Source organism: Ipomoea nil, unplaced genomic scaffold (genome assembly GCF_001879475.1).
Source record: "Ipomoea nil cultivar Tokyo-kokei standard unplaced genomic scaffold, Asagao_1.1 scaffold0202, whole genome shotgun sequence".
Taxonomy (NCBI): Eukaryota; Viridiplantae; Streptophyta; class Magnoliopsida; order Solanales; family Convolvulaceae; genus Ipomoea; species Ipomoea nil.
The window spans coordinates 1,200,902-1,212,993 of NW_017616630.1; the positions used below are offsets into that span (position 1 = coordinate 1,200,902).

At 37.1% G+C, this 12,092-nt stretch overlaps 2 protein-coding genes across 3 annotated transcripts; one reads left to right on the plus strand and one right to left on the minus strand.

The window, feature by feature from the left end:
- Positions 1–1,794: 1,794 nt before the first annotated feature.
- LOC109190432 (probable 2-oxoglutarate-dependent dioxygenase AOP1) lies at positions 1,795–4,019 on the plus strand. The gene is made up of 3 exons (XM_019340916.1): positions 1,795–2,203; positions 2,608–2,929; positions 3,588–4,019. The coding sequence occupies exons 1-3, from the start codon at positions 1,830–1,832 to the stop codon at positions 3,834–3,836; spliced, it is 945 nt and encodes a 314-aa protein (XP_019196461.1). The 5' UTR covers positions 1,795–1,829; the 3' UTR covers positions 3,837–4,019.
- Positions 4,020–4,648: 629 nt separating this feature from the next.
- On the minus strand, positions 4,649–12,065 carry LOC109189188. 2 transcript variants are annotated; one of them, XM_019339976.1, is made up of 7 exons: positions 11,921–12,065; positions 11,279–11,425; positions 6,628–6,681; positions 6,400–6,528; positions 5,779–5,844; positions 5,606–5,647; positions 4,649–4,792 (listed from the first exon to the last, which is right to left on the minus strand). In XM_019339976.1, exons 1-7 carry the CDS (start codon positions 12,018–12,020, stop codon positions 4,704–4,706), a joined length of 627 nt encoding a protein of 208 aa, XP_019195521.1. In that variant the 5' UTR covers positions 12,021–12,065; the 3' UTR covers positions 4,649–4,703. The 2 variants fall into 2 exon arrangements, with proteins under 2 accessions (XP_019195521.1, XP_019195530.1); XM_019339985.1 differs by lacking the exon at positions 5,606–5,647.
- Between the last annotated feature and the right edge of the window lie 27 nt (positions 12,066–12,092).

Below are 12,092 nucleotides of genomic sequence, written 5' to 3' on the forward strand. Positions count from 1 at the left end.
AATAAACATAAACTTTTAACATAATACACATCAACTATTAACATAATACACACAAATTTTCTGATTCGGATGTACATAATTGTATAAAAAGAATGTACATAATTGTATAAAAAATGTACATAACTGTATGAACCAATACACATAACTGTATGAACAAATACACATAACTGTGTGAACAAATACACATAATCCCAGCAACTTCTTACTGCGCCTCCCAAAACGACCCCAAAACGACGTCGTTTTGGGAGGCGCGCGGCGCAAAGTGCTATGTACGCCGTGGTGTAGGGTATAACGATTGGTAAACCAAACGGGTACTTAAAATTACAAGGCGAAATTTACCAAAAACACATTTAAAAGATTTTTCCGTAAATTTCGTCTTATGCGAACTGAGTACTTGGACTCATGCAATACAAGGCTAAAGAAAGATTCGGATCCTAAGAAGGGTGGCTCGCATAATTATCCAACAAAAATCCAGAATCAAACCATACATACAAACAAAACTCCAATTCTAGACCCACTTATTATTAATTAGTACAATCTGTCATGCCTCACCAAATATATTATTCGCCAAATCTCATTAAATTATGTTCCTTAATCAATCATTGCATTACCCACAATATAATGCCAAAGAAAGCGTGACAACTATATTGAAATTATTGGTTAAGAACTCGAAGAGGTACAATATTAATGTTATTAAAATCTGCCGACTACTAGATTGAAGAGAAGTGTCAAATAGCTAAATTTAGAGTTAATACCCAAAATAGTCCCTCGACTATGTCGTAATTACCAATTTGGTCCTCGACTATCATTCTTACCCAATTAAGTCCTCAACTATACAATTTTTACTCAATTTAGTCCTTTGTCAATTTGACTGTTTGTTGACTGTCAAAAGTGGAAATAAAGTTGTAATTTTACAAGTTTTCTCCTTCCTCCGCATTTAGCAGCGCTAAACCATGTAGCAATAAGCTCCGGTTGGGTTCTAAACCGGTCAGTATCGAAGTAGTGGTTGTGCATCGGATAGCCCATGAATTTGATTTTCAACGATTTTTTGACGATCGAAATCTGATCGGAGTGTATTGCTGCATGGTTTGGCGCTGCTAAATGGAGAGGAAGGAGAAATCTTATAAAATTATAATTTTATCCTGACTTTTGACAGTCAACAAACAGTCAAATTAATACAAAGGACTAAATTGGGTAAGAATTGTATAGTTGAGGACTAAATTGGGTAAGAATTGTATAGTTGAGGACTTAATCGAGTAAAAGTTAAATAGTTGAGGACTTAATTGGGTAAGAATGGTAGTTGAGGACCAAATTGGTAATTATGGCATAGTCGAGGGACCATTTTAGGTATTAACTCCTAAATTTATTATTCGCAAGTGTTCAATTAACTCCTTTAATTTGTTTTCATATCGACAACCGCGATGATGGTGGTGAAGATGAGGAGGAAGAGATCATAGTAGCAGTTTTCTCTAGGTTTGAATGAGTCAACAATGAAACAATTCATCAAATTATTTTTATTTAAACTTCATGTAAGCACTATAAAAGAATTACCTTATGAAAATTTAGAGAAAATGTTAAGCGAAAACAATTTTAAAAGTAAATGTGACCAATTAGATCTTATTTTAAAATAATGAGTTAATTGAGCACTTACAAGTGGTAGGTGAGGCTATTTGATACTTCTGCCAAATCTATCTATTTTAGTATAAAAGTACAAATATATATAATTTTAATTTTGAAATGAAACAATATAAATAGGCTAAACTTGTAGGCATATATATCATCATATCACCCAATTCAACCAAAAAGCTAAGGAATTAAAAGAAAGAAAGATGGGTTCAGAAAGTGGTATTAAGCTACCCATAATTGATTTCTCCGATGAAAACCTTAAACCAGGTTGTCCTACATGGGACAAGGTGAGAAACCAAGTCCACAAAGCTTTAGTAGAATATGGGTGTTTTGAGGCCACGTTTGACAAAATCCCTATACACCTTAGAGAATCCATGATTGATGCCTTAAAAGAGCTTTTTGATCTCCCTTTGCAAACCAAAGTGAGGAACACCTCAAACAAGCCCTTCCATGGCTATGTTGGGCAGTACCCGATGGTGCCACTGTATGAGAGCATGGGCATTGATGATGCTAATCTCCTTCACAATACCCAACACTTCACCAACATCATGTGGCCACAAGGAAACCCTAATTTTTGGTACATTAGTTTACTCTTTTACATTTTTTTTTTAACTGCATGTGAATATAACCAAAGTAGCCTTCTTTCTCCCACTGAAAGGGGTGACCAAGTGGGTGAAGTATGATTCTTATACTAGATAGTCATGAATTTAATTCTTGCTAACACTTTCTTGATCGATTCCGTCATACATGGTCTTCCTAGTACAGTTTACTTCTCCTATGTGGTTTGTATACTACATGGTCTTCCTAGCAAGTGTAGTTTACCTTTCATATGTAATTTGCAAACTATTATATTATACATAAACATGATTTACCCAGTGCATACTTTCAGATAGTGGTACTAGATTTTTCTCATCAGCTAAAAAAAGTTGTTTTTTTTTATGGCTAATTCATTTTAGCTGGTCAATTATATTTGTTTTGCAGCAACAGTGTTCAGTCTTACTCAGAGAAATTAAGTGGATTGGATGATATGGTAAGGAGGATGATCTTGGAGAGCCTAGGGGTGGAGAAGTACATGGATGAACATATGAATTCTACAAACTATCTTCTTCGAGTGATGAAGTATAAAGGGCCAGAATGTGATGATACTAAGATTGGACTAAATTCTCACACAGATAAGAACATTGTCACCATACTATACCAGAATGAAGTGAATGGTTTGGAAGTTCTAAACAAAGATGGGCAATGGATCAATGTCAATCCTTCCCCCAACTCCTTCATTGTCATGATCGGAGACTCGCTTTATGTAAGTGCATTATTTGACCAAATTTGCATTGTCATATATATATATAAGAGTTCTACTAAATGTACTCCCAAATTCTACTCCCTCATTTGTACTTCCTGAGGTGGCAAACCAGGATTGGTTATTTTCAACATGTGGGTCCACAGAAGAAAAGTGTCAACATCAAAAACATGTGAGAGGGAGTATAAGTTGAGAGTATAAAATGAGAATACATCAAAGTATTTTCCTATATATAATGTGTCATCATCCCATATCAACTTTAGACCATCCCAACCAAGGGTTTATTATTGTAGGTGTTTTTTTTTTTTTTTTTTTTTTTAACTTTTTGGGTGAGGTGGATTGAAGATCATAGGGTAGGAGAGCAAAAAGTAAATTTGTTACTCACGGTAAATAAGGTTACCAAAATAATTATAGAAAATAATCAGGCTTGAATTGCTTAAGAGATTCAGTACAAATTCTTACCTAATGAAAAGTCTCCTACTTATATGATCTGGAAAATCTATTAAAAAAATACAAACACATTTGTGAATACTCTTATAAAAAGTTGTGACATGATATACTTAAAACTCTAGAGCCCGATCTTATGATACCACCCGAACTCTCCTATAAACTTAAATACTTAGCAATTGATGGTCTCGGGTGCGTATGTACTGTTTTGTAGGCATGGACAAATGGAAGATTGCATTCACCTTATCATAGAGTGATGATGAGTGGGAATGAAGCAAGGTACTCGGCAGGCTTATTTTCGATTCCAAAAGCAGGATACATAATCAAAGCCCCAGAAGAGTTGGTAGATGAACAACATCCTTTACTCTTCAACCCTTTTGATCACGTCGAGTTTCTTGGATTCTACTACTCGGAAGAAGGGCAGAAATGTCAATCTGCTCTTGCAACTTACTGCGGGGTTTAAAATTCAACTTGTAAACTATGGTGCTACACAACGTATTAAACCATACAAAACCACCAAGACAATATCTATTATGTACTATATTTTAACTTGTTATCAGTCTTATTATTCTCAAAAACTCTAAAATAAAAATGTAAAATTGTATCTTTATTGTTAATCTTGAATAAAAATCGTCATATAATATTACATCTACCATTCAACCGTAAATTAAAGTTGACACTACATTTACAAAAATTTGATCATGTCTAGTTTCTTGGATTCTACTATCTAGAAGAAGGGTAAAAATGTTAATCTACCCTCACAATCTATTGCGGGGTCTAAAATTCAACTTTTAAACTATAGCGTTGCACAACGTAGTAAACCATACATAAGTGCCAAGATAAGATAATATCAATTACTGTATTCTAATTTGTTATCGGTCTTATTACTTCCGAAAATTCTAAAATTAAAATGTAAAATTGTATCTTTATTATTCATCTTAAATAAAGTCATTGTATAATACTAGTTACATCTACCATTCAATACCAGGTACATCTACCATTCAATTGTAAAGTTGACACTACATTTACAAAAATTTGGTCATGTATAGTTTCTTGGAATCTACTATCGGGAAGAAGGACAAAAATGTCAATATGCCCTTGCAACCTATTGCGGTGTCTAAAATTCAAATTTTAAACAATAGCACTACACAACGTAGTAAACCATACAAAAACGCCAAGATAAAATATAATGTATTCTAATTTATTATCGGTGTTATTACTTCAGAAAACTCTAAAATAAAAATGTAAAATTATATCTTTATTATTCATCTTAAATAAAGTCGCCGTATAATATTACATCTACCATCCAACAATAAAGTTGATACTACATTTACCAAAATAAGAGGATGATAGTGATTAACAGAATTGTAGTGAAGGCACCATTGCTCCATGAAAACTTAGGCACGTTAATGGACGATCCTATCACCAAAAAAAATAAATATGTTTTAGGACTAATTCTATTTATACCGGGTTAAATCGTAGGGTGAATTTTATGGTAACTGAATTCATTCTTAGCCTATTCTCATTTGAGCAAGTGAACTCCTTTCAAAATTATGTCATTTATGTAGAAGGTAATGCTGATTTTTATTTTTTATTTTTTATTTTTTTGTTTTATTTTGTTAGCTTATGTGGCTTGCAAACTTGCTATAATAGCAGCTTGCAAGCCTGACTTTTATAGTTTTATTTCTTTTTTTTATTTGTTATTTTATTATTATATTTATATTTATACTTATATTTATAATATAAAATGAAAGTGAGACCATTTTTGAAAGTAGAAGGGTATTTCAGGAATGTAGAGAAAATAGTAAAATATTTATAAATTTGATGATATGAAAATGGGATACACTCTTAAAAGCAAGGTTGAAAAAATCGGCAGGCGCCTGGGGACCGCCTAGGACGCCTAGAGTGCCTAGGCAGGCGCCTAGAGCGATTAATCGACGCCTAGGGCGCCTAGAGTGCCTAGGCAGGCGCCTAGAGCGATTAATCGACGCCTAGAGCGCCTAGGCCCGATTTTTGCAACAGTACTTAAAAGTGAAAGAGTATTGCGGGAATAAGAATACTTTAAGGCTCCAACTTAAAACCTCTTTTTAAGTTGAAATTAAGGAAATTTACATCATCTCATTTAGACATTGTGAGTTATAATTTGTATTTCATAATATAATGTTATATTGTAAGATTTCAAATGGTAGATTAATGATATATATAATAAGGTAGGCAGATTGATTGACTTACCATTTCCTTGAGGGGAATTGTGATTTTGATCATTCCCTTCTCCTGATTACAGAACGATCCATTCAAACCATATTTTTATTTTCTTTTTTTTTTAATATAATTTTTAAATTCTTAAAAGAAATTATTATTTATGAAATAGCCACAAAATAACCATTAAAATAATATTGACTTACCGCTGGCTGGAGGAGGTGGACTATCTTGGCCAAGTCGGACTCCTCCGCAATCTATTTCAAGAGACCCTATATATCAAAGGAAAAAAAAAAAAGAAAAAGAGTAATTAATTTATTAGGAAAAAAAAAAAGAAAAAGAGTAATTAATTTATTAGGGTGTGTTTGAAAAGTAGGAAAATTATTTTTGGAAAATGAGTCATTTTTTCAGAAAATATTTTTCTTTCCCGTACATGGTTGCATTCTAGAAAATTGTCTTGATGTGTTTTATTTATTTTCTGAAAAATGAACATAATTATTTTTAATTTTAAATATTTAAAATATACAATGATGGTGGTGGTGTGGGTGGTGGCAGGTGATTGGTTGTTCCACTGCTACAAACGGAAAATGACTTTCTAAAAAAAAAAAAAAAAGAACAATTAAAAAATAAAAGGAAGTCATTTTCCAAAAAATCTTGACTATTTTTCATTGACCACACCTTTTTTTCTATAACTTTCATTTTCTCCCCCTAACCAAACATTAGAAACCCGAAATTTCTTAATTTTCAGACACATCTTTAATTCTTGTAAATTATTTACGTTTTAATTAATTAGAGAAATAATTAATAAAGAAATTAATTAAACTTACATTCCTTTTTGAAACATGGTAATGCAGTGGCATTGAATACGTTGTCGGAGCCATCGTTACATTGACAGTAGTAGTGTGTCGTGCCGTTCACAACACAGTTCCCATCACCACACCATATTAAATTGCATGCTGCAAGTTATAAACCAAAAACACAATTTATAATATAATAATTCAGTTCTCTGTAATTAACTTATTACAACAATCATAACAGTAATTGTTGATATTTACGGCTTGATATATTAAACTCTGGAAATGGGGGTAGCGGCGGCTTAAAATTCGAACCTGCCAAAAAAAAATGATATTAGTTAAGTTATTAGTAGACAAATGACCATAAGGAGGTATCTTGTAGTTTTAGTTGATTATAAAGAGATAAATCAGCTTTGATTGCTCATAGATGAGTCATAGTTGATCTTATTAGGACTTGAGTTATATTATGTTTACATATCTATGTTGTATAGGACTCTAGTGTATATATTTTGTATCCTATTATACCGTTTGCATTGTTGAATAATATCACAATATTTCTGCGTTCATCTGGTATCAGTTTCCAGGTTCATGTTGAACGCTAACTCTTCTTCTCCGGCAGTTTCTGATAGCCACACCATCACCGCAGTCTCCTCCCCTACGCCGGTTTCTCTTCATACCGCTCATCATTTTGTTTCCCTAAAGCTCACATCGAAGAATTATCTCTTTTGGCGAACACAATTGGTGCCCTTTCTTCGCGGTCAGAACCTCATCGGCTACGTCGACAGTACGCTCCCTTGTCCGTCGCAATTTCTTCCCTCCGCCGATGGCTCCACTGCTATTCTGAACCCCGCGTACGCGTTGTGGATACAACAGGATCAGTCGATCCTATCTATGCTAACATCCTCACTGTTGGATGAATGCATGTACTTGACTGTTGGAAGAAAGTCTTCTCGGGTTGTCTAGTCCGCCATTGAAGTAGCCCTTGGTTCCTCCATGCGAGCTCGGTCGCTGAGTCTTCTCAGTCAGCTTCAAGGCTTGCGACAAGGCGACTCAACCACTGCGGAGTATCTCGGACGCGCTTAGGTCATCCTTGAGGGGTTGGCTCTCGTCGGACGTCCATTGTCGTTGGATAAGCAGAACCTCTATGTGTTCCGAGGTCTCCGGCCGGAGTATCGTGCTCTTGCTTCTTCTCTCACGGTGAAGGGCACGGCGGTGACGATAGGGTAGCTCTCAGATTATTTAACCGCCCATCAGTTGATTTGCGCGGATGATGTTGCGCGTGGTTTGCTTCCCACTCCGACGACTATGGCGGTCTCGCCATCTAGGCAGGGCGGTGATTCTGGTCGTGCGAACAGCAGAGGTGGTGGTCGCTGGCAGAATAACAACAATAGAAGAGGCAAACGTGGAACTAATTCCGGTCGTGGGTGTGGCAGGAGTAATTCTCCAAAATGTCATATTTGCAATGTTGTGTGCCACACTGCCATTTCTTGTTTTCAGCGCTATAATGCTAGTCCTGCTCCACAAGCGAATTTGGTTCAGTCCGCGGGTCTGGATGATGCACCATTTACTCTCACTTGGCTTCTAGAAATTGGGGCCACAGAACATGTTACGCCGGATGTTAATGCCTTGACTGGGGTGGAGGCCTACACTGGTGGTGGTACTCTTCGTGTAGGAGATGGCTCTGGTTTGGCTATCTCTGGTGTTGGTAGTTCCTCTTTTTCTACTCCCTCCCATTCTCTTTCTTTGTCTCGTGTTTTCTTTGTTCCTGGTTTATTGCATTCTTTATTGTCTGTTCAGCGGTTTGTTGCTAACAATAATGTTTATTTTGAGTTTCACCCGTCTTGTTTCTTTGTGAAGGACCGCGAAACCAGTGTCGTCTTACTTAAAGGTGGGAGTTCTGGTGGTTTATACACTCTTCTAGTCTCGCGTCCTGTAGCGTTCCTGTTTGCTAGAGTGTCCTCTCCTATGTGGCATTGTCGTCTCAGCAATTCACATTCACGGGTTCTTAGTTCTATTCTTCGTAGTTGTCCTGTTAGTGATTCTAGTTTAGCTAGCTTAGATTCTTTGTGCTCAGCTTCTCAAATGGGGAAATCCTCCCATTTTTCGCTTTATCGTATCAATAATACTAGTTCTCATGTGCTTGAACTTGTGTATACTGATGTTTGGAGCCCTGGTTCCGTTTTATCTACTTATAATTTTCGGTATTTTGTTTTGTTCGTTGATGATTTTTCGCGTTTTATGTGGATCTATCCCATGCGATTGAAAACCAATATATATGATATTTTTGCCAAGTTTCATGCTCGTGTTGAGCATCAATTTTCACGTTCTATTGTATCTATTCAGTCTGATCTTGGGGGGAATACAAAAAGCTTGGCAAGGTTTTCTCTAGTCTTGGTACAATACACTGTCAATCTTGTGCGTATACGCCTGAGCAAAATGAGCGAATTGAGCACCGGCATTGGCATGTTGTCGAGACTGGTCTCTCTCTCCTTGTTCAAGCATCGGTTCCTTCTCGTTTGTGGTATTTTTCTTTTGAGGCTGCTACTTTTCTTATCAATCGGTTGCCTACTTCAGTGTTAGCAAATAGTAGTCCTTACTCTGTTCTGTTTGGTCGGCCCTCAGATTACACGTTTCTCCATGTTTTCGGGTGCTTATGTTTCCCGTATCTTCGTCCTTATAATCGTCACAAAATAGATTTTCGGTCATCTCGGTGTGTCTTCCAGGGCTATCTTGAGTCGTTTCGGGGATATCGGTGTCTAGATCTTCAGTCTAATCGTGTTTTCATCTGCAGGCATGTTAGATTTGATGAGGATTCCTTCCCTTATGTTGTTTCTGCTAATATGTCTGTTGATGTAGTTCCTGTGCCTGTGCCTGCGCCATGGGCCCTGGCTCCCGTGGACATTGGTGTGTCTGCTCATGCTAAGCCCGTGTTGGGTGAGGTGACTCCTGTGTAATCTGTTTTTGGTGGTTATGTGGCTCCCGTTCCTGTTCCTCGCAGGAAGCAGGCTCGAGGTTCTACTACTCCGGCTGCCCGTGCAGGTCGGGCGTTGGCTACTATTGTTAGCCCGGAGCTTACGTGCTATTCCCAGACAGTGGTTTCTCCCGAGTGGAGGGCAGCTATGGATCTTGAATTTAACGCTCTCTTGCAGAATGAGACCTGGAATTTGATCCCCTACCGTCCCGGGCAGAATGTTGTCGGGTGCAAGTGGGTTTCGTGTTAAAAGAAAAGCTGATGGGTCGGTTGAGCGTCATAAAGCCCGTTGGCGAAAGGCTTCAATCAGGTTGTAGGTGAGGACTTCTTCGATACATTCAATCCTGTGGTGAAGCGTACTACGGTGCGTTTGTTACTTTCTTTGTCTGTGTCACGTGGTTGGACTGTGCATCAGCTAGATGTGCACAACGCCTTCCTTAATGGGCAGTTGGCTGAGACACATGCGGCAGCCTCTCGGGTATGTGGGTAAGCAGTACCCTGATCACGTTTGTCTTTTACAGAGGTCTTTGTATAGTCTGAAATAGGCCCCCCGTGCTTGGTTACATGATTTTTATATCAAGATTAGTTTTCAGTCGTCTAAAACTGATGTTTCACTGTTTATATATGCTGAGTCGGACTGTCGTGTTTATTTGTTGATTTATGTTGACGACATTCTTATTATGAGGAGTGACTCTCAGCTGGTGTTTGTGTTGTTTGATCGCCTTGCTGAGACTTTTAAAATTCGTGACTTGGGTACGCCTCGGTTTTTCTTAGGGATTGAGACTGTAGATGTTGATGGTGCGTTGATGCTGTCACAGAGTCGTTATATGACGGATATTCTGCGTCGGGGGTGGAAGACTGTAAGCCCATCCTCACTCATGTTTCTGCTTCAAGGTCTGCGGCGTCTAATGAGTCTGAGTTACTGTCAAATCCTACTACTTATCGCAAGTTGGCGGGTGCCCTTCAATATCTTACTATTACTCGACCGGATTTGTCTTATGCGGTTAACAAGCTGTGTCAGTTCATGCATGCCCCGACATCTGCTCATTGGACTGACCTTAAGCGTGTGCTTCGCTATGTGAAGGGTACCTTTCACTATGGACTTCGTATCTCCAAATCTTATTCTTTGGTGGTGCATGCCTTTTCAGACTCGAATTAGGTCGACTGTCCCATTGACAGGAAATCTACGAGCGACTTTACGGTTTACTTGGGTAACAATTTGGTCTCCTGGGCTTGTAGGAAGCAGAAGACTGTGGCACGGTCAACTACAGAGGCTGAGTACAAGGGGCTTGTGGATGCTTCGGCTGAGGTCACTTGGTTGGTTTCTTTGTTAAATGAGCTCAGGATACAGTTGCCTGCACCTCCTCGTCTGTGGTGTGACAATTTGGGAGCCACGTATCTTTGTGCCAACCCGGTCTTCCATGCTAGGACCAAGCACGTCGAGATAGACTACCACTTTGTGCGAGACAAGGTGGCTTCAGGGGACTTGGTGATTCAATTTATTTCTACTAAGGACCAGCTAGCGGACATTTTCACGAAGGCCGCCCTTACTTCATCTCGTTTCTCCTTCTTGCGTGACAAACTCAATGTTGTGGTCTTACCACTATGAGTTTGCGGGGGGCGTATTAGGACTGGAGTTATATTATGTTTACATATCTATGTTGTATAGGACTCTAGTGTATATATCTTGTATCCTATTATATCGTTTGCATGGTAAGTTGTTCATAATTAACTGGCTAAAATTAAGAAGGCCAATAGACAACTCTCACAAGATATCGAACTTGAAACCTTATAAATACCAAGCTAACTATTTGACCAACTTAGTATATGTGGAGATGTATTTTATACTAAATATAGGAAGTTTAAGAATCAATCTGTACTTAAAAAATTGTAAGTAAATACACATATATAGAGACAGAGAGAGATGAGAGAGAAACTAACAATTGGGGAAAACGCAAGGAGTGGAGATAAGACCAAAAAACTCCATCTTCGTCCAACCAGAATCACAACCACAATCAAATCCCAGCAATGCACTTGAATTCAACTCGCACCTCCCTTTTCCGCACAAATCATTTGCACATGGATCACCTTACATGTATACAACAACTCAATTCATCAATCAAAAAAAAAAAATATATATATATATATATATATATTAATATCTTGTTTTCTAATTTATAAATATTCATTTTATGTAAAAAGACTATATGGTACAAGCAGCTCTAGCTTATAAAGCTGACCTAGGTATATGGTAACCAGAGTGACACAAAAATATAGAGAGTACAATTTCTATCAATACCAACTACTACTCTAGTATCTATTGCAGTAAGTATAATTATGTACACTTTTGAATTGTATTAGGTACCATTTCATTTTTCATTCATCCGATATTTCATACAACTTAAAAAATATACATAGTTATATATCGTCAAATTAAAAGTCAATAGGGATGATCAATAACTTATAATAATTTTTCTAAAAATAGAAATATAGACATTTATTTCGATGATGAATGAATATAATTAAGATGCATGAAAGTAAATGGATACGAAATAAAATTTTTGAATATATATATACTCGTACCTAGAAATGGAATGAACTGAGCTGTGGTTGGGAAGATGGAGAGGGAAAGGATGAAGAGAATTGGGAGAAGGAATTCCATGGAATTTGCTCTCACTCTCATCTATGGAACAACAAAATAAATAATACAATACACGCATATATATATATATATATATATATATATATATTAAGC

Excerpts from the sequence above, each read along its gene's own strand:
- LOC109190432 (XM_019340916.1), top strand. The coding sequence starts at position 1,830 with ATGGGTTCAGAAAGTGGTATTAAGCTACCCATAATTGATTTCTCCGAT. Across the intron at positions 2,204-2,607 it reads CAAGGAAACCCTAATTTTTG|CAACAGTGTTCAGTCTTACT; the intron begins GTACATTAGTTT and ends TTTGTTTTGCAG. Across the intron at positions 2,930-3,587 it reads TGATCGGAGACTCGCTTTAT|GCATGGACAAATGGAAGATT; the intron begins GTAAGTGCATTA and ends ACTGTTTTGTAG.
- LOC109189188 (XM_019339976.1), bottom strand. The coding sequence starts at position 12,020 with ATGAGAGTGAGAGCAAATTCCATGGAATTCCTTCTCCCAATTCTCTTC. Across the intron at positions 11,426-11,920 it reads TCAGTTCATTCCATTTCTAG|GTGATCCATGTGCAAATGAT; the intron begins GTACGAGTATAT and ends TATACATGTAAG. Across the intron at positions 5,845-6,399 it reads ACCATGTTTCAAAAAGGAAT|GGTCTCTTGAAATAGATTGC; the intron begins GTAAGTTTAATT and ends TTTGATATATAG.